The 21207-nt window shown below is 42.0% G+C and overlaps 1 protein-coding gene across 1 annotated transcript in view; it reads right to left on the bottom strand.

Annotated features, from left to right (window-relative positions):
* Window positions 1-21207, bottom strand: part of MUC2 (mucin 2, oligomeric mucus/gel-forming) — a 62684-nt gene that overhangs the window by 10075 nt on the left and 31402 nt on the right. The window contains exons 32-43 of the mRNA XM_083454662.1: window positions 18947-19375; window positions 16796-17242; window positions 12475-14820; window positions 9527-10053; window positions 8483-8657; window positions 7100-7347; window positions 6314-6497; window positions 5779-5974; window positions 4601-4779; window positions 3397-3466; window positions 2247-2347; window positions 602-633 (exon numbers count right to left, since the gene is read on the bottom strand). Of these exons, the coding sequence (XP_083310788.1) occupies window positions 602-633; window positions 2247-2347; window positions 3397-3466; window positions 4601-4779; window positions 5779-5974; window positions 6314-6497; window positions 7100-7347; window positions 8483-8657; window positions 9527-10053; window positions 12475-14820; window positions 16796-17242; window positions 18947-19375 (4934 nt within the window). The remainder of the gene's footprint in view (window positions 1-601; window positions 634-2246; window positions 2348-3396; window positions 3467-4600; window positions 4780-5778; window positions 5975-6313; window positions 6498-7099; window positions 7348-8482; window positions 8658-9526; window positions 10054-12474; window positions 14821-16795; window positions 17243-18946; window positions 19376-21207) is intronic.

Here is a 21207-nt window from a genome sequence, read left to right as displayed (position 1 = left end):
TAGGAACTTTTTAAATCTGGCACATTTTTTTGTTCAGCAACAGAAAAGGGAACCAAAATCAAGGAGCACCTGTTATAAGCTGTGGCTGCAAATAAAGATCATTTCTTTGCACTTCCAGTCATGGGTGCAGAGGAAAAACCTTCCCTTGCATCTGTGGCTTGAAGGTTAAATTGTCTCATGTCATATAACATCAAGTGAAAATCAAACTTGTTTTATTTATGGTTATTCTGCTTTGCTTTGTTTTTGTGGGGTTTTTTTGTTGTTTGTTTGTTTTTGCTACAATCCATTCTAGTATTGTTACCAAGGATGGGCAGGCTATGAACTATTTAAATAACTAAATAACTCACATATATTTTGGAAGATAGCAGAAGGGAGCTAATTTTGGTAGGTCATTTTATTTCAGTCCTAATTCTGCTACATTCCAAAAACTGTTTATCATGATGGATCCCTTGATGAGATTATCTCCAAATAGTTGAAAGAGCAATAGAAAACAAAGTTGTTGGGATTTTGCACTTCCTTTCCCCAAAGTAAAGCAAACTTACAACTGAATATTTACAATTCAGCAAAAAAGGAACATAAAATAAACAGACTTGCAACTTACCTTCCTTGGTATATTATCTGGCCCAACACATCCTGCAAGCAGAGTAAATAAAACATTCATTACTAATAAGTTCATTAGGCCAGAGGTTTTCAACCTTCTTGAGTCCATGTCTCCCTTGACCAACTACAATCTTTCTACAGCACCCCATGGGGCTCAGGAGCCCAGTTATATCACCCCTTGCCTACAGAGCTGGCAGCCTCTTATGCTTTTTCTAATATCCTCCCTTGAGGAGTGTTCCCTCAGCCTCTTCTACTCTCCCTTCTCCTTGGGAGTCCTCTGGGCAGCCACAGCCGCCACCCCTGGTCTCTGAGCTGCCCCCCCACCCGCTCCAAAGAGAGGTGCCTCCTCACACTGCTCCACAGGGGCCTGGGAGGACCATGCCTCCAGCCTTAGTGGCCCAGCAGAGACCGGCCAAAGTAGAATGTGAGGCCAGCACCTTACCTCAGGTGGCAGCAGCAGGCACTGTCGGGCCTGCATGGCAGAAAGGCTCCCCTTCAGCACAGGCCTTGCACACAGCAAGCACAAGTCAATGCAGTGCCTGCTTGCCAGGCTTCCCACTTGTCTGTCCATTCCTAACAAGGGCTGGTGGGCTAGCTGGCTGGGCTCCCTCACCCACTTCCTTGCATACTCCGAGGCCGTCTCAGCTCCTGGCAACCAGCAACCCCTGGCCAGCCCCAGAGGCACCATTTGCCTGGGGAGCTTGTAGCCAGGGCTGCTGCAACAAACAGCCACAGAAGCCTCTGAGAGGCAAAGATGCTAGAGGACATCAGAGGAGGGAGGGAAGGAAAGAGGGACAGAGGCCAGTGGTGCTGCAGCACCCCTGACCATCATTCAAGGCACCCCAGGGTGCCACAGCACACTGGTTGAAAACCACTCCATTAGGCTCAATTATGAGCAACACATTTTTGTTACAGGGGGAAAAAAATAAAGACCACTGTTGCCACCTATAGAAATATCCAGACCCTTTCAAATAATTCCACATCTTCCACTCTCTTAAAAAAAGAAAAACAACCTAAAAGGCCATGAACAGGTACATCTTCACTTAGCGCTGAAATGACAACAATGTCAGGGCATAAGGCAGTATGCTTCCATCTGTGGCAAACCTTCCATGGGCACATTGATGCTATGCAGAGCTCCCCCACCCAAGAGGCTGGGTGAGGTGGCTGCCTCAGGCAGCGCCTGCCTAGTAGTGGCATGCCTATTACTCATGACACAGTACCTGATAGCCAGTTATCAGGCAGAACAACACAATGGTGGTGGGGAGGAGAAATATGTGGTCAAAGAACTGCCAAGTCCTGAGGCCTGTTGCTTTTGTGCCAGCCAGGACAGAAGAAGTGGCAAGGGCATGAGGGTGGGGAGTCTGGAGGGACATGAAATGCACCATCTATATGGATGGTGTACCTTTCTTTCCCAGCATACTGGGGAAAGGGGAGAGTTTTGGATCCACTCCCATCACACCCATAACATGCCTGTTTCCCCTCCTACGCCAATCAGCAAAAGAGGGACATATGTAAAGGTTTCTACAGCTCTCCACCAACAGAGAAGGAGATCTACAAAATCCTATGGCCCATGCAATACCCTTCCAGGGGTCATAGAATTTTAGCCTAAATTCCTGGGGGAAAGAAGAATCAAAATGAAAACTCACCACAGGTTTTCACACAAACATCCACACCAGCATCATAAAGTGTTGTCCCTTCAGGGCAGAAGCAGCCTTCAATTTGTTGGGTTTGGTTGACTCCTATTAAGCTACAATAGATAAACAGTTCAAAAAGTCAGGATTCTTCTCATACAGCATAACAGAAATTTATAATTTAAGCCAATGACATTTCAAATGATAAATCTATGACATATCTATCAATATCCCTTTATCTGTAGATATACAGGTATATAGCTGAAGTCACAACTTGCTGATGTACGAGTGGAGAAAATAACTGTTCTGATTTGGGGGACGTTCTGGATTATTGTGTCAATATTGCACTGCATTCTAGAGACCACATATGGATGTCATATATTTATTTGTGTTGCGTGATGGAAACAAAATATATATTTATAGGGGTCTGTGCAAGGATGACAGGATGGGTTCAGGGGAAGTAGGCAGAGAATTCCATTGCCTTTCAGGTAACAAAAAATCATACATAATCCAGCCAGTAAAATTTGTGGAGTTACTACAGATTAACTCAGGTAAGGACCGAGTTGCATGCCTTGCACCATTTCTTATGCATGAAATAATCCAGAGCAACAAAAGACCATGGTTAATGGGTATATGAACAGAATGCATTCCAAGAGAGGTCCTTTGCACATTGACCTCAGAGTCACCAAATGCTGAGTAAATGTGTCGTGAAGAACTGGTTAGTGTTCGTCCACATCCAAATGCAGACTGTATTCTCATACAGTGAGATAATATTTGAACAGGCCTGATTAATGTCAGCTTCCTACTGAAATGGAGAGTGAAATACCAAACAAATTGGGAGTAAGGTTGTAGAACTGTATGCATATTGCAGCACCTATGTCACATGTATGGCATATATGGCTTGGGTGCTCCCTGTACCACCCTTGCCATGTGTATGTGTGAACTGCACACTGATTGGCATGCACTATGAGTGTGGAATTTCTAGACCAGACAGTGATGTTTGGGGGATTTTAAGGTGTTGTGGACTATGAAACCAAGGATAGGAACTCTACTTCATTATATACAATACACATCTATTATACTAAGTGACAGTACCAAAGAGCTCATCACATCAGTTCATGCAAGACAGACGGTACTGAGATTGGGCTGGTGGGAAAGTAATTACCCTGATTTGCAAGTCTCCTCTTGAGCAGGACCACATGCTTTGTAGACTCTGTTAGATGGGCAGCTGACGCCTAGAATTTTTTTTAAAAAGGGAAAAATTAATGAAGCAGAAGGATCAGCAATATTAACCATGATGATTTTTTCCTGAAAGAGAACAGCCTATTTTAACTTGTATGCATTTCTAAACCAAGAACAAAAAAACAAAGGCAGAATATGGTCTCTCCCAACAAACAAAGCAGGAAACCACTGAGTGAGGAACACAGAAGGTGAGATAAACTGATTGGTGTAGACTTTCTCACCTCTGTACCTTCTTCTCTCTTATTGGTCAGTGATAGTATCTAATGGTGCCTTCCCTATCTGGGCACACTCAATAACCTAAGTAACATAGGCTACTTGCATGCGGAGAAAACATAGTTGTCCATCCTGGCACAGCCCACCATAAGGTGCCATCATGAACTGGCAACAAAAAGAAGAGAGAGGGTGGAGAATAACCTATGGTGGCCTATTTCCATCCTTCCCGCTCATTCATCAACTACTTGTTGGGTGCTAGCTTCCTACTTGCTTTTGCCCGGGGCATCTTAAGCTCAATGAAATAAAATCTCTGTGTAAGTGATAGCACTTTTAAACTGTTGGATAACTGTTTTTAAACAAAAACATCAAAAAGGAAAATATATTTTCAGAGTTGCATTTTCTATTGGAATCTGAGATATCCAACTATTAGCAGGGTTTATAAAAGGATTTCAGTAAGCTTTTGGGAAACTGTATCTGCGACTAGATCTAAAAAATAACTTAAATAACAGAATGCATGTGCGCAAATGGTTGGATGCATTCATGTGAATTCATGCCCTACAGAAGCTATGGAGAACCATGGGCTGTACAGTCCACACAGGGGAATCAGATGGACAAGACCCTATACATCATCCCTTCACTTCACCTACAGTATGGTTCTTGAGTTAAGACACTCATGGGAGAGTGCTAGTGGGCTTTTGTGAAGGCATACCCAGTAACTCTACAACAGGGATGGGGAACTTGTGGCTCTGCAGATGCTGTTATACTATAACATCCATAATCCTGATCAGTGCCTATGCTGGCTGGGGCTAATGAGCATTAATAGTCTAACAAAATCTGGAGAGCGACAGGTTCCCCATCTCAGCTCTACAGTTGTCCCAAATAGTTCCAGATGAATTTAAGAAATATGCACTTACTGCATGTGCCATTGGTAAGCCCTCTCCAATCAATGCAGACACCTTGGTCAGCACAGGTAAATGCATAGATCTGAAGACTTGCACATTCCATGCCGCGGTCGGGAATCCTGCAGTTATCAAACACGCAGGCTGCATAGTAGTTTTCATAATCAACAGCATCATGACACTTCTTGAATTCACTAGATGCAGGAAGAATAAAAACAGTATTAGGTACTGATGATCCATGCTTATCTCATCAAGGAACCTGTTCATTCTACAAATGCATCATTACACACACACACACACACACTTTTACTTATGTATGCATTTATAATCAACATCATAAAAGTATAACAAGGCGCTATATAAAATATAAAAATAAAACCGACAACAGTGTCCATAGAAAACAAAATTAGAAAAATCAATCAATATTGGTTGGGTAGAAAGAGAAAATTTATCTTGCAAAGGCCATTTTTTAAAAAAGATGTCTGAAATAAGAGAGGGATGGTTCCTATGAAACCTCTGCTGGTAGGGACTTCCACAGATCAGGACCTGCCACACTAAAGGCTCAGCCCTGAGTGAAGGCCAACCAAACCCCAGGGGCTTGATGAACCCCCAAAAGTACCCTATCAGAGGATATCATTGGCCAATGTAGAGCATAATGAATCAGATGATCTATAAGAAATATATAATAGACTAGAGGTACATTCTCTATGGGCAAATAGAACGCAAAGCGTTATTTGTCAACAGTATGATTAGAGAGGGCAGGGAGCTTCAGTGTAATGAAGGGGATGCAGAGGTGCATTTGTGGGAAACAAATCCATTATAAAGATAAAACACTGTAAAGTACTTTCAGCACAAACAAAGAATAAAAAAAGAATAAAAGTGCTGAAAATGTTTTGTTTTATGTTTTTTAAAAAAGAAGCATACCAGAATACAAAAGTTGAACTTGTGCAACTGGATTTAAAAAAGGAAAACAACCATTAGTTTTGGGTGACTCCATTACCACAGAAAAATCCATGCAGATATAGGATGAATTTCTAAAACAAAATCACTCTGAAGAGCAGGCAAGTGTAAGAAAGAAAGAAAGAAAGAAAGAAAGAAAGAAAGAAAGAAGCCAAACTTTTAAGCAATGAAGACCAAACACCAAACTAAACAGATACAAATCCCAAAGTGAAAATTGGTAAGAGCACATTTACCCCTCAAGTAAAAGTTTACAGAGCGGAGATGGTTTGCAGGGCGGGCGGGCTGTTGGTTCCTGAACCGGGGGCAATCGGGGGCAATGGGGTTTGGAGTCATCAGTAATAAACCAGTCATCTGCCATTTGTACACAGTTTTCTGCAAGTTCTCCATTGCGCAGCCGACAGTCGTCTGCTGTATTATTGGTGCATGTACCTAAAATTGACATAAAGCAGAGGAGTTCAGGCAGCTGTACATCATTTGGTTTCCATTATGTTACTAATTATTATTTTTATCAATACTAATAATACAAGGTCTGAAGATGAAGTCACAGAACTTATAGCACATAACTTTCTAAGTATCATTAGGTGTGTGTTTTTGGAAACAATTTTCATTAATAGTAAAAAGCTGCTTGCACACAATATATTACTATTACTGTTTAAATTAGTTGTGTTAATGTATTTCCATAATGGTTCACCTTTATATTTCTGATATTGTTCTTATTATTTGCTTTTCAGTGTATCATTTTAGACGAAAAAACAAAATAATCCTTACCACACTGGCCCTGGGTGTTGTTGCCAAATAGTTCATAGGGCATCCGAATAGTGAAAGATATGCCGTTGAAGGTTATATTTATCTTCGATTCAGGAATCACCACCATGTAATTCATACCTAACTGATGAATTTTCACACCATATTTTGTGTAAGGTAAATTCACAACATTCCCATTTACGAGTACCTAATATCCAAAGGGTGGGAAAGGATGGAAAATAGTTAGAATAAAAAATTGTATCTTTTCAAACAGCATTTTTAAATGCAGGACTATGGCATACCAGAGAAAAGGAACAAGGAATTGTTTTGGTCAATTTGCTGCTTGGCTTTTAAGCATATAAATCTGTATCTGTCTGTCTGTCTGTCTGTCTGTCTGTCTGTCTGTCTACCTATCATCTATCTATCTGTTGGATGAAATCTAACATTGTGTGGGTGGACTTCGCTTGCACAATAGGACATTTCCTTCCCTTGGGCCCCTTCCAACTCTATGATTCTATTATTCTCTCCTCCCCATAGCCTCTTCAAAACTCCCCTCCTGATGGATAGGCCATTTTGCTGACAAATAGGCACAACTGGATCCTAGGCTGTGTTAAGAAGCCAAATCACTTATTGTTAGCAAAGCGTTAACTCAACCCAAAGTAGCATGTTAACAGTTTATAGTTTAAACTTTACACAATGTCATGAAAAATGAGTCAAGGGAGATACAGTACAAACTAATTTTCAAATCTGTTATTAATTATCTAGTTAGCAGGGTGTAGCTTTAAATCATAAAAGGCATTTGACTCATACCTCTATTTTGATAGGAACAGATGAGAGAGTGTGTATGCGGATATCCTGAGTCTCATGCTTTATAATGAGAGTACGTGGACAGGACACTGGTTCCCTTGGATCACAGTGATAGTTATCAATGTACACTCCAAAGTTGTCAATGGTTTTTACAATCTCTTCCACCAGGGTGTAGGTACAGTTGCCTTGGTAACTGTAGTAGAGGCCATCAAAGGTCTTATAATGTGGGTCTCCCCAGCCAGTGCAGTAGCCTTTAGAGAGACAATAAAATTGATTGGTTGGTTTTTGTTTGGCAGCAAACAGAGGAATATGAATAACATTTTGTTTCAGGAAGGGGGAAGAGAGCCTAATGGCTCTTGCACTGAGAAAATCTAGATGGAGTTTGTCACAGAAACTGTGACATTTAGTAAGAGACTGTCAGCCCCACTAGCAGCACTAACGGCTCAAGAAACTGGAATCTCCTTCTTGTGGGGTATACAATAACATCAAAACACAGGATGGCAACGAAGCAATTTGTTTTAGATCTCCATTTGTATTATCAGGCATTATGTGCTCATTAGCAAAACATATATTTTTGACATTAGGGGCATGGCTTCCAGGTGCCACTCCCCCCCTTCTCCTCTACCAGCCCCCATTCCTCCTCCTCTTGCGCCTCACCCTCACTTACTGTAACACAAACATATTTTTTCTTTAACACCACTGGCACTGCTACTGCCACTAAGAGGAAGATGGGAGCAGGGTGGCACATTGAGGAGAATGGGGGTGGGTGGCAGCACAAACCCCTTGTGCAGGACCTACTTAAAAGTGAAATTCTAAAAATAAGATACAAATCTTCAAGCTTTTCTGGAAGCTGTCTTTTTAGACCTGGAAGCCATGCCTCACATTCATTATTTTGTTACTGTGTGTGATAAGGGAAGAGCACTTCTTGCATATGTTTGCAGGCTCCTTTCAATCCCTGCACCAAAAAGGGTTCAGAGGGTGAGCCATGAGTAGAAACTCCCTCACTCTATGTTCAAACATATGAAAGACACAAAATATCTAATTGCAGCTCTACACTGATACAGGTATTCAAACGGGAAACAATAAGTTATATGATGCACTTATACTGCCATACATCCTGAATTTCCAGGACACGTCCTGGAATTCACCTCCGAAAATGGCGTCCTGGATTATTTTCAGTAATCAGGCAAATGTCCTGGAAAACTGGCAACAGGGGCTAAATTGTGCCAAAAATGTCTAAGAAAGCTCCAAAACTCAAAAATTATTGTAGTTTTTACTTGAAAAAGCTCAACAAATTTGAAATATGGCAGCCCTAAACTACACCTTTCCCCCTGTGCATATGGATCCATTGAGAGAACACCTAACAAGTTTCCAATACAAACTCACAGTCACATTCCCAGTGCCAGCAGCAGTTATTCTCATCCATCACACGGACAGGAGCAAGCCCATTGGAACATGTGGGCTCAGGTGGTGGTTCACACTTTATGGGCTTTAAAATCCATTCCTCGTTTGAAATGCAAAAGGCCTGGACACAGTCACAAATCCACATAGATTCTCCAGGCTGTATTTGAGAAGACAAGTGAGAAAATACATGACAGTTTAAATAGAACAATATTCATATCCAAATATACTATATATATTAAGGGATCAGAAGAGTAACCAACCGTTTCCTAGTCAACGTTTGCCCTTGCAGTTTCATTCAAGTAATTCAACTGCTGGACTGAAGATTATATTCAGTGGTATCTTGTATGGTTTTAAGTGCACACTGAACACTTAAATGTTTTAAATGTAAAAGTGTAAAAAATTAAAAGTACAATATTCAACACTAGGGCTTTGCATACGATTTGGGGTAAGGCCCCAAATAGGACCAATTCAAATTGCTTTCTCTGAGGTTAGCACCAGATCACAAGATGCAAGAAACAGCCAAGGTAAACCTTCTAACCTGTATGTATAAAAGCCAGTTGCCAATGTTCTGCTCTAGCCTGACAGGTCCAAATGAAGACTATATGTAGTGATATTGCTTTACTTTTCCAACATATTGCATGACAAGCCTACCAAATGTGGATAAAATCCACATTTATTTTCTTTATAACTCATCAGAAATTATTTTGTCTTTTTTCTTTCATATGAACAGATAACTAACATTGGTATTATCTCTCTTTAAATTTATAGTTTGGACAATAGCAAGTAACAATGGTAACTCACCCTTTTCAAGAGAAAGGAAATATATGAAATTAACTTCCGAATAGGAAACTCATTGAACACATACTGATGGTAGCTTCCCTTTCAGTAACACTTTCAGCAACTTTTTTAATTTGAAAATGTTAAGAGAGCAGTTTGAGTTTTGAAAAGGGATGATCAAGAAAACTACTCAAAATAATTCAAGAAGATGTTCCTGTATTAATTTACAATGCATTAAAGAATACTTACTAGAATAGTCCCATTATCGAATGGACATGGTGCAGGTGTGGGTGTTGGTCCGGGTGTGGGTGTGGGTGTGGATTTCTGTGAACTACGACCTGGAGTTGTACTAGCAGGAGTTTCTGTTTTTATAGATATAGTTGTTGTGGTTGGCTCTGTTGTGGTTGTAGTAGTGGTTGGCTCTGTTGTGGTTGTAGTTGTGGTTGGCTCTGTTGTGGTTGTAGTTGTGGTTGGTGCTGTTGTGGTTGTGGTTGGCTCTGTTGTAGTCGTTGTTGGCTCTGTTGTGGTTGTAGTTGTGGTTGGCTCTGTTGTGGTTGAAGTTGTGGTTGGCTCTGTTGTGGTTGTAGTTGTGGTTGGCGCTGTTGTGGTTGTGGTTGGCTCTGTTGTAGTCGTTGTTGGCTCTGTTGTGGTTGTAGTTGTCGTTGGTGGTGGTGTAGTGGTGAGACAATCCCAATACTTGTAAACTACTTCACAATCCCAGGAGCAGTTGGCCTGATAGCACATGCCTCTGTGCATGCCCACTTCTATTATATCACCTAGATTTTGAGAAATAGAGGATAACATAAATAACTGAACCAAAGCAAAGAAACAATGGCTGGGCTGCTTTCTGTTCAGTTATACCTTCTCAAATTGCTTCAGATGAGGGATGATGAAGGCAACTGTAAAATTGAATTTCTGAATTGAAAAATTGAATTCCAGGGCTACATTCCTGCTGAAAATCTGGTTACTCAGCAGATTCCATGATTTCTTTATTTTATTGACAATAAAATGTATAAGCCACACTTTGCTCTCTAAATGGAGCCATTCAACGCAGCCAGGAACATTATTATTATAATTATTATTATTATTATTATTATTCCAATCAATGAAAATACAATAGAGGAACACCATGCAAAAATGTGAGCAGCTTAAACAAAAAACAACAACAACAACAAAACACGCTTCCTCTTTGCCAAGGTGAAACCTCTAAGCCAAACATAGACTAGACTGCTCTCTGTGCCCAAATTCACTGGAATGGTGATGAATTTCACTGGGTCTTCACAGAAATTCTACCAAATCCATTACCAGGTAGAAATTCTGCAAATCCATTATCAGGAATTCCAGCTTCATGTACTCAAGGTTACAACCTGGCACAAAACTAGTAAGAACCAGTTAGAGTGAAAAACAACTAACAGATAAGATGCAAGGAGGCCTTGGCACACAGGAAAAAAACCACCAAAAATCTTGGGCTGAATTAGTGTTTTTAAGAGATGAAGAGAGGGTTGGGTACTAGGGGTGAGAAAAGGTGGCAGAAAGTGGTTGGCTAAAGAATAAACAGCCACAGTGACATAGTTTTTGCTAAATAGGAAGTGTGTTAATGGATATGGTCTCAGAGTCTCTTTTGGACTCTGTCTGGTGATGCATTGATGAATTAAATGTCTGACTAATTGGGAATCTGCTTTGATCTTTCCTATTGAACCCCAAAGGGATTTTTTTGTCCCACAGCTTTCAACAAAAGACTAGTTTAAAACACAACACTTCCCCCAAATAAAGGCAAATCAGTGTTGATATTGCATTTGTTTTCTTATATTTTCAAGCTTTCCCACCTCACCCATGACTGCTGATGTATTATTGGTGTGTGCGTGTGTGTGTGTGCGTGCGCGCACACACACGCTTTAAATTTAAAGTGGAAAGTTTTCTGATCTCCACATCTGATGTTTTGAAATTGTAGCATTAAGCAATGCATTAACTCAGAGATCCTCATGCTTTCCCCCTAGAGATCAGTTGGAAATTGCTGGGGGTCTTGGAGGACCACATAATAACTGTTTTCTTGTTCTATAATTCAAAGCATATGCATAACTTATCCTACCAGAGTTCCCGCCCCCCGTCAGTGCTGGAATCATCTTCAAAACCAACACCTTATTATACAAATCAACAGTGGAGAACCTCTAACCCTTGAGCCTAAGCACAGATCCCATATTTAATCCTTGAGGCTGTTTCCTACAAACTACACTCACCTGCTCCACAACAGATGTCATATTTGACCTCAGAGTAGAGAAGGTACAGGCTACAATGGAGCAATTGGTGGCTTAAAATGAGCTCCTGTTTGCTTCTTTGTGAGCTAGGCTCATTGTCAGAACTGATCAGAACTGACCGGCAGAACTACCAAGAGGGCCCCCACACCTGACCTTAGCACCAGAGAGGGTCTGTGGGGAAAGAGGTGGTCTTTCAGATATTCAGGGGCTGAGTCATTTAGGCCTTTAAACACAAATTGGGCCTGGAAATGAATTGATAACCCATGCAAAGTTTGTATGTGAGCTAAATGGAACCCCGGCCAGTAATCTAAACAGTGCATATTGAACCAACTGAAGTTTCCAAGCTATCTGAAGTTTCCAAGTTATCTTCAAGTTATCTTCAATGTACTCTATGCCCACATACAGTGCACTGCAACAATGCAATCTGGAAGTTACCAGAACATGGACTACAGTGGCCTACTAACATTCATCTCCTTGCTATTTGTCAATATTAGGAACCAGCACTATGGGTGTAAGCCTTACTTATACAGCTGGCTTTATCAGATGTATTTCCCGTTTGTATTAATACCGCATTCACTTTGAACCACAGATTGCCTTTAAAATACCTGTTATTTCACACACAGTCTCCTTTGTGTTAGATATTCTTGGGAATGCCTTAGCAATGCAGGGGGGTATAACAGATATCTAATACTTTCTCTGGAGTTTGGAGGTGTAGAACAGATTTCTTGATCACCTTAATTAAACATTACTTTTTAAAATAACTGTTTCCTATCTTATTCTATAACATTTCTGAAAGGAAACAAGCAACAACAGCAGCAACAACATTTTTGTCATCTTCGGGACCCAAATAACATAAAAATAATAATAAACAGAAATTTAACATTAAAAGGGACTTTTCATTTGTATCAGTGTAACTTATTGGATCAAACCTAAGATATTTACCTTCAAAAAATGTATTTCCATCCATTAAACAGGTGCAGTGGGTTGTATGTGTAGTTGAAGATGTTGTGGGGGTTGATGGGCCAGTAGTTGGTGATGTGGTTGTTGTGGGGGGTGTCGGTGTTGTTGTAGTTGTACTCGGAGTGGGAGTAGTAGTGGTAGTTGTGGTTGTTGTAGTTGGTTCAGTGGTGGTGGTGGTTGGTGGTGTCAGTGTTGTTGTAGTTGTACTCGGAGTGGGAGTAGTAGTGGTAGTTGTGGTTGTTGTAGTTGGTTCAGTGGTGGTGGTGGTGGTTGGTGGTGTCGGTGTTGTAGTTGTACCCAGAGTGGGAGTAGTAGTGGTAATTGTGGTTGTTGTAGTTGGTTCAGTGGTGGTGGTGGTTGGTGGTGTCGGTGTTGTTGTACTCGGAGTGGGAGTAGTAGTTGTGGTTGTTGTAGGGGTTTCAGTGGTGGTGGTGGTTGGTGGTGTTGGTGTTGTTGTTGTACCCGGAGTAGGAGTAGTAGTGGTAGTTGTGGTTGTTACTGTTGGGGTTTCAGTGCTGGTGGTGGTGGTTGGTGGTGTCGGTGTTGTTGTAGTTGTACTTGGAGTGGGAGTAGTAGTGGTAATTGTGGTTGTTGTAGTTGGTTCAGTGGTGGTGGTGGTTGGTGGTGTCGGTGTTGTTGTACTTGGAGTGGAAGTAGTAGTTGTGGTTGTTGTAGGGGTTTCAGTGGTGGTGGTGGTTGGTGGTGGTGGTGGTGGTGGTGTTGTTGTTGTACTCGGAGTGGGAGTAGTAGTGGTAGTTGTGGTTGTTACTGTAGGGGTTTCAGTGCTGGTGGTGGTGGTTGGTGGTGTTGGTGTTGTTGTTGTTGTACTCGGAGTGGGAGTAGTAGTGGTAGTTGTGGTTGTTGTAGTTGGTTCAGTGGTGGTGGTTGGTGGTGTCGGTGTTGTTGTAGTTGTACTCGGAGTGGGAGTAGTAGTGGTAGTTGTGGTTGTTACTGTAGGGGTTTCAGTGCTGGTGGTGGTGGTTGGTGGTGTTGGTGTTGTTGTTGTTGTACTCGGAGTGGGAGTCATAGTGGTAGTTGTGGTTGTTGTAGTTGGTTCAGTGGTGGTGGTTGGTGGTGTCGGTGTTGTTGTTGTTGTACTCGGAGTGGGAGTAGTAGTGGTAGTTGTGGTTGTTACTGTAGGGGTTTCAGTGCTGGTGGTGGTGGTTGGTGGTGTTGTTGTTGTACTCGGAGTGGGAGTAGTAGTGGTAGTTGTGGTTGTTGTAGTTGGTTCAGTGGTGGTGGTTGGTGGTGTCGGTGTTGTTGTTGTTGTACTCGGAGTGGGAGTAGTAGTGGTAGTTGTGGTTGTTACTGTAGGGGTTTCAGTGCTGGTGGTGGTGGTTGGTGGTGTCGGTGTTGTTGTTGTTGTTGTACTCGGAGTGGGAGTAGTAGTGGTAGTTGTGGTTGTTGTAGTTGGTTCAGTGGTGGTGGTTGGTGGTGTCGGTGTTGTTGTACTCGGAATGGGAGTAGTAGTTGTGGTTGTTGTAGGGGTTTCAGTGCTGGTGGTGGTCGTTGGTGGTGTCGGTGTTGTAGTTGTACCCGGAGTGGGAGTAGTAGTGGTAATTGTGGTTGTTGTAGTTGGTCCAGTGGTGGTGGTGGTTGGCGGTGTCGGTGTTGTTGTACTCGGAGTGGGAGTAGTAGTTGTGGTTGTTGTAGGGGTTTCAGTGGTGGTGGTGGTTGGTGGTGTCGGTGTTGTTGTTGTTGTACTCGGAGTGGGAGTAGTAGTGGTAGTTGTGGTTGTTACTGTAGGGGTTTCAGTGCTGGTGGTGGTGGTTGGTGGTGTTGGTGTTGTTGTAGTTGTATTTGGAGTAGGAGTAGTAGTTGTGGTTGTTGTAGGGGTTTCAGTGCTGGTGGTGGTGGTTGGTGGTGACGGTGTTGTTGTAGTTGTACTCGGAGTGGGAGTAGTAGTGGTAGTTGTGGTTGTTGTAGTTGGTTCAGTGGTGGTGGTGGTTGGTGGTGTCGGTGTTGTTGTACTCGGAGTTGGAGTAGTAGTTGTGGTTGTTGTAGGGGTTTCAGTGGTGGTGGTGGTGGTTGGTGGTGGTGTTGTTGTTGTTGTACTCGGAGTGGGAGTAGTAGTGGTAATTGTGGTTGTTGTAGTTGGTTCAGTGGTGGTGGTGGTTGGTGGTGTCGGTGTTGTTGTTGTTGTACTCGGAGTGGGAGTAGTAGTGGTAGTTGTGGTTGTTATTGTAGGGATTCCAGTGCTGGAGGTGGTTGTTATGGGTGTAGTTGTACTTGGAGTTGGGGTGGAAGTGGTAGTTGTTGGTTTTGTTGATGTGGTTGTGGTCTCCGTGGTAGTTGAGATCTTGGTGGTGGTAACAGCAGTGGATGGTTCTGTAAAGCAGGGATAAAAAGCAGTGATTAGAGTACGGGTTGCTATTTTGCTCTTTAGTGTATCCATTGATTGAGTTAAATGATTAAAACCCTTTTATTCAACTGCAATGGTGCCCTGTTTAATGAAGCCACAACTTTTTTCTAAAAATAAATGAATAAATCTGTTATTACACAGACATATATTTTCTAAAGATTGTAAATGGTTTTCTTCAAAACTGTTGCTAAAGACATCTAAAGCCATGTGTACACTCTATCAGCAGAGTATAGCAGAAACGACCGTGGAGCATGAGTGTAGCATTCTAAGTTTTATTATTTATATAATATATATTATATATTATTAATATATTTATTAAGCAATATATACAGGACTAAGCAACCATGGCGTCCTCTCTCATCTTCTCCGAGAGAGAGAGCAAAGAAGTACAAAAGTACAGTACAAAACGGAAGTGGTAAAACTAGCTTCCGTTCTCACACTTTTCCAAGTAAACACAGACATGTGATACAGCAATCACACATCCAGCAACGGAGGAGTGAAATGCTAACACCATGTGCATTTGGGCTCAGGAGTAAGCCCTACTGTGTTCAGCGGGACTTACTTCATGGTTAACTGTGCACAGGACTGCAGCTTTAAAACCAGACAGTTAATTGAACTGCTATCCGATGGACATTTTCTCTGTTGTTTATTTACAGCACTATACCCTCTCATTTAACCAAAAAGGCTCACAGAGTGGGTTACAAAATTTTAAAGTGGGAGTAAGCCTAATGGAACACAGCAGGAGAATGCATAGGATTGTGTTATAAAATTAGTTGGGTCACAAATTTGAAGTTACGCTGCTCTCAATGCAATTGGCTGAACAGCTTTGTATTATACATCCCAAATGATCATTTAAAAATAACTTAAAGTCACTGACAAAAGCAAGACTTGCCCTACTATCCAGCAGGATGAAGTGACCTTCAGGCATCACAATAAGGGAGGGAGGAATAGATCACCACAGGAATTGGAACATGGGGTTCTGGATTACATTGAGCCAGACCATCCATTGTTCCATCTAGCTCAGCATTGTCTACACTGAGCGGCAGCAGTTTTGTAGTTTCAGAGAGGATTTCAAATTGGTTTCTCTATGGTGTAGCAACACTGTTTTTATTATTTTTAAGCTTTGCGTGGCAGTTGGGTTTTGCAAAATGGCTGCAAAACATCATCAACTGGCACTGGTCTAGAGAGTAACTACTGGTGTTGCTATTTGCTTCAAGCAGCAAGCTCCTGATTTTATTAAATGGCAGTGTGCTTTTATGCTTGCTATGCTAAAAAAGGGCTGCAGCAAGTCTTCAAAGAGCCATCTAACTGTTTGTCTGTTTGTTTATGCATTTATTTTTCATTATTATAAAGCTGTCTTGTACAACAAGATGCCCCACTGGTTTTTCTCCAGCTCTAGTTTGTACACAAAGAACATTTGCAACAACCAATGGGCCCTGAATCGAGTTGCACATCCCAATGAAAATATTTAGCCAGCCCGCTGCATATCATCCTTTTGTGGATGCAGATGTGCACCTAGGTTTGCTCCTGCATCAATGTCAGCGACAGCACATGGGAATTGCTTCTCAACAGAATTTTCATTTTTAGACACACATTAATTGAAGTTCCATAATGAGAGACAATAATGGAGCTAAAAGGATGCCTATTATTAAAGCTATGCTTTATCTGAGCAACAGTTGTAGATGGAACTTTTGGGGAAGCTATGGTTAAATTCAGATTTATATCCACACCAATGATTACCTGGAACAGTGCGCCAACATTATCATTTCAGAGAACATGTGCATCTTAAAGCATTTCCTAGCAATATCCCAACACATTTTTACAAAGTGGAAAGAAAAATGCAACACCAAAGCTGGCAAATGTGGTTTCCGGAACGCAACTGCAGACTTCACCTTTGGACCATATTATTGTTTTGTACCAAACAGTTTGTTCTATACTGACCTGAAGTGGACCATGGTTCTGTTTCATCAGTTGTGCAAGGTACTGTTGTTGTTGTTCCTGCTTCTGTTGTTGTGACTGTCGTAGTTTTACTTGTACTTCCAGTGTAGGGAGTGGTGGTTGTAGTCAAGGCTGTGGTGGTAGAACAGTCTCTGCAGCAATAAACACTAATTTCGTAATCAAGACAAGTTGGGGCCACACCCACACCTGGGACTTGGTCTGTGTTTTTACAGATGAGTCCTACAGAAGCGTCACATACCAATTTTTGTCCCAATTCCTCAAGTGAAGTACCAGGGAAATCTTTTGCTCTGCATGAAATGTTAGATGGCTGAGAGCAGATGTCTATACCATGTTCTCTGATTTTCTCATAAGTTTCATTGTCACCACCATCCTTGTCACCATTTGGGGAATCCGTATCAATCCAAGAAGACCAATCACATATGACACACTCTGCAATATATATATATAAAAGCACATTTAGAAAGCATGTAAATGTGTGTATTATATAACACAGGTATATATAAGTTAAAGAAAGGACAAGGTCACGAAGATGAGTTCTAATCTCTCCAAGCCAAAGAACTCTTATTTCAGGTATTAAAAGCTTAACCTTTTGAGCCTTAAACTGATAGCGCTAACAGATTTAGGAGCTGGTCACACAAATTCATCAGCATTTTGACCCATGTACAGGTTGACTAAAATGGATCATTGATGTTGATATTAGTTTGGCAAATGAGAAACTTCTGAGAAACTTTTAATCTTTTCAGACTTTCACCTAGAAAGGATTTTTCCACCCAAGATCTCCCCAAAGGGGGGACATTATTAACAGCTCTGCAGAAAAATTATATAATCAAACAAAAACACATCTCTGTTTCTATGGAGAAGCTACTTGCAGTGCTTTCTGTGGTTGTGGTTGTTGAATGCACAGTAAAGGAAGGCAGAAAAGGTAGTAGTTAATGCATGCTCATTTCAGATGAAAAAGGTTGTGAAATATTTGCAACAACATGATGGCTTATTCCAAGTTTCCAATTAAAGAAGTGCTAAGATTCCTACAGGGACGCAGGTGGCGCTGTGGGTAAAAGCCTCAGTGCCTAGGGCTTGCCGATCGAAAGGTCGGCGGTTCGAATCCCCGCGGTGGGGTGCGCTCCCGTTGTTCGGTCCCAGCGCCTGCCAACCTAGCAGTTCGAAAGCACTCCCGGGTGCAAGTGGATAAATAGGGACCGCTTACTAGCGGGAAGGTAAATGGCGTTTCCGTGTGTGGCTCTGGCTCGCCAGAGCAGCGATGTCACGCTGGCCACGTGACCCGGAAGTGTCTCCGGACAGCGCTGGCCCCCGGCCTCTTAAGTGAGATGGGCGCACAACCCTAGGGTCTGTCAAGACTGGCCTGTATGGGCAGGGGTACCTTTAAGATTCCTACAGTTCAGGCAAACCAAGACATTTTGCTGTCTGAAGTAGAGCTCAAATTCCCTAACCATAACGCTTCAAAAAGTCTTGCTATGCCAGAAATGGGAAACCTGTGGCTCTTGAAGATGTTGGACTACACCTCAAATCAGCCCTGGGGGATGGTAATTGTAGTCCAGCAGACCACAGATTCTCCGTCCCTGTGCTATGCCATGTAGAAACCATTTCCTGCCTTCACCTCCCCACTGTGATGGCCAAAGGAGCGGAATTTCACAATGCCTGCAATGCTAGACCTGCAATTAGAGAAACAACAAATACTTTATGATGTTCCACACATCTAACTATTATATTTTTCTAGATTATTGGAGTCTTTTCCCTTCCCACTCCAGTTATTTATTTTTTAAGGAGAATTTACTTTTCTGATGGAAGCTGCTCTGACCTTACATACAACCCTGGCTACTTCATAATCCTATTATATGTATATTCTGCCCAATACACTCTACATCAAAGTTACACCTGCACATTCTCTGTAAACACAGGATAGAGGGATAGCAGAAAGTCAGGCCACAATCCTAAGAACAGAAAGTGAGTATTTATGTGAAAGAGGCAATACTCGTACCTTCAAGAATCAAGTAAAATGAAAAAATGTGCTGATGCAAACATGCTCTCATAATGCATTCAGTATTTTTCTCAATTTTATGAGTAATTTGTTCATTCCTACAAAGCAATATCAGGAAGCAATAATACATTCACTACCTGTAGTTGTAGAGATAGTGGTAGTTGGTGAAGTGGTAGTTGGAGTTGTGGTGGTAGTTGTACTTGTGGTGGTGGTAGTAGTTGGTGTAGTTGTGGTTGATGGTGTAGATCCACAAACCACCTTGCAGCATACACTGATCTCATAGTTGAGACACATATCTACAGGGTACACAGGCCCAGGGGTCTGATCTTTATTGTGACAAATAAATCCAGTCGAAACATCACATTCCACTTTTTGCCCCAATTCCTTGAAGGAGTAATTAGGAAATTTCGTTGCTCTGCATGATATGTTTTCTGGCCTTGCACAGATCTCTATGCCGGCTGCCCTGATGTTGTCATAGGTTTCATAGTCACCATACTGTGGGCCATATTGTGGGAAGCTGACATCAATCCAGTCGGACCACTTGCATTCTTCAGTGGGGATACAAGCTGCAGTAAAACAACAACAGATAGAAATAGCTCAACGATTGCCCAGATTATTCTGAAAGTGATATAGCAGGAAACAGTTGCTCCAGTTGTGCAAACACTGTCATAATAAATACAAATCTGAAATAAGCTGAGTGCTTGCTGTTGCACCAGCACTGATTTTATTAAAGTGTTTTCTTAAAACACTTGTCCAGGAATAGCATTGAAGGTTGACATCCATCTGTCTCAAGAGACAAGGGAGTGTGCCTCTGGGACTGAAGTCAAATCACTGTGTTCGCAGCACCAAAGTGACCTCCTTGGGAACAAGCCTGGTCAGTATATGGAGGTCCCAGATGACAAGATCCCCATCTGGGCCTCGCTGATGTGGTCCAAAGGAAAGTAGATCAATATTTTGGCACAAACTTGGCTAGAAGAGTTGCCGGAAGGAGGCATACAAGGCACCATCCAACTGTCTTAGGGACTCCACTCCACAGTTATGAAGGGCTTACTCCTTAGCCTTTTCTTGTCCTGAAGATATCCCACAAAGCAGTGGAGGTTTAGGATCAGAGTTTTCCTTCTCCAAGATAGGCTAGCTTCCCAGGTTGACGAGTCCCATCTGCCCCTCATTTCCCTCTACAGAGACTGCCTTCTTGACTACTGGACCCACTATTGGTCCCGTCCGATCAATCCGCTAGAGCCTCTCTTTACATGCAGGGGAAAGTCTCTAACTCACCAAGGGTTTGGGACCCATCAGGGTGTATGGGGTGTTAGGGGAGGGGTAGTTTCTGTGGTGGGGAACACATCATGCTCTTTCTGGGATACTCTGCCCATCTCTGGTCCCCACTCTGCACTCACCTCTCACCTGCGGCTCTTAGGAGCTGTCAGCATGTGACAGCAGCCACACCCCAGGAAACAGCTTCAATTGGCCAGCTAAACCATTTTGTAAAGCAAGCTTTCCCATTCTGCTGGTTGAGAAACTAAGACAAAAAGTCTCAAACAAATGGACTTTCTGAGCTTGAAACATGCAAATAAGGCTGCTTTAACATGTCCTCATGAATTGTAACATCGTCAAAGATGCCCATACCAACATTGCAGAAGATTAGGAGATAGTTGGGTTTCTTATGGCATGAACTTGTGTAGGTCACTAGGAGCCCTTCATACAAGAAGGACATATTGAAATTCGCCATCCTGTTTGTGAGCAAAGAAATTGATGGATTTTTCACCAAATTCTTCCAGTGAAAGGAGAAATTCCCCAGCAATTCCTTGGAGGGTGGAGCTCCCCATTAGCAACAGCAGAACCATTTCTTTTTCTTAAGGGTTTTTCTGCTGCTGCTGTTACTGTAACAGGAAAATGCAGCTATTAAACTGGCAGTCTGTCCACCACTTTGCAACCTCTGTGTTGCCTTAGAGCTAGTATTGCTCTCAAGCAATGGAGATGGTGGTGGGAGGTGGAAATGGGCCACCAAAAACCCATGGTTCAGGCCATTTAATGAAAATTGTGCAAAGTGCCCTTTCCTGTTCTGGGGAGTTGAGAAAAAGAAAAATCTCCCAAAAAAAAATGTTCATCAACAGATGAACAGGGGCATACACTGGATACTTTCACTGAGTGAAGAGGTGTATTCTCAAGATACATCACACTGTAAAAAGGGACTACTTTTTCCTAGCTTAAAGAAGTGGCACATGCTCACTTTTCTCAGAATCTCATCAATATAAATATGCAAGATACAGTAGAAGATTAATTCCCTCTAGCTTAGTCAGCTGACACTTCCTGTAGCCTCATCCTTGTAAAATGAGCCATCATTATATATTTGTAACCTTGTATTTTCTGACTTCATTTTAAAACAAACAAACAAACA

This window comes from Podarcis tiliguerta, assembly GCF_965153285.1.
Source record: "Podarcis tiliguerta genome assembly, chromosome: 1".
NCBI classification, from domain to species: Eukaryota; Metazoa; Chordata; class Lepidosauria; order Squamata; family Lacertidae; genus Podarcis; species Podarcis tiliguerta.
Note: the sequence above shows the minus strand (reverse complement) of the source record. Positions and strands in the feature narration are given on the sequence as shown.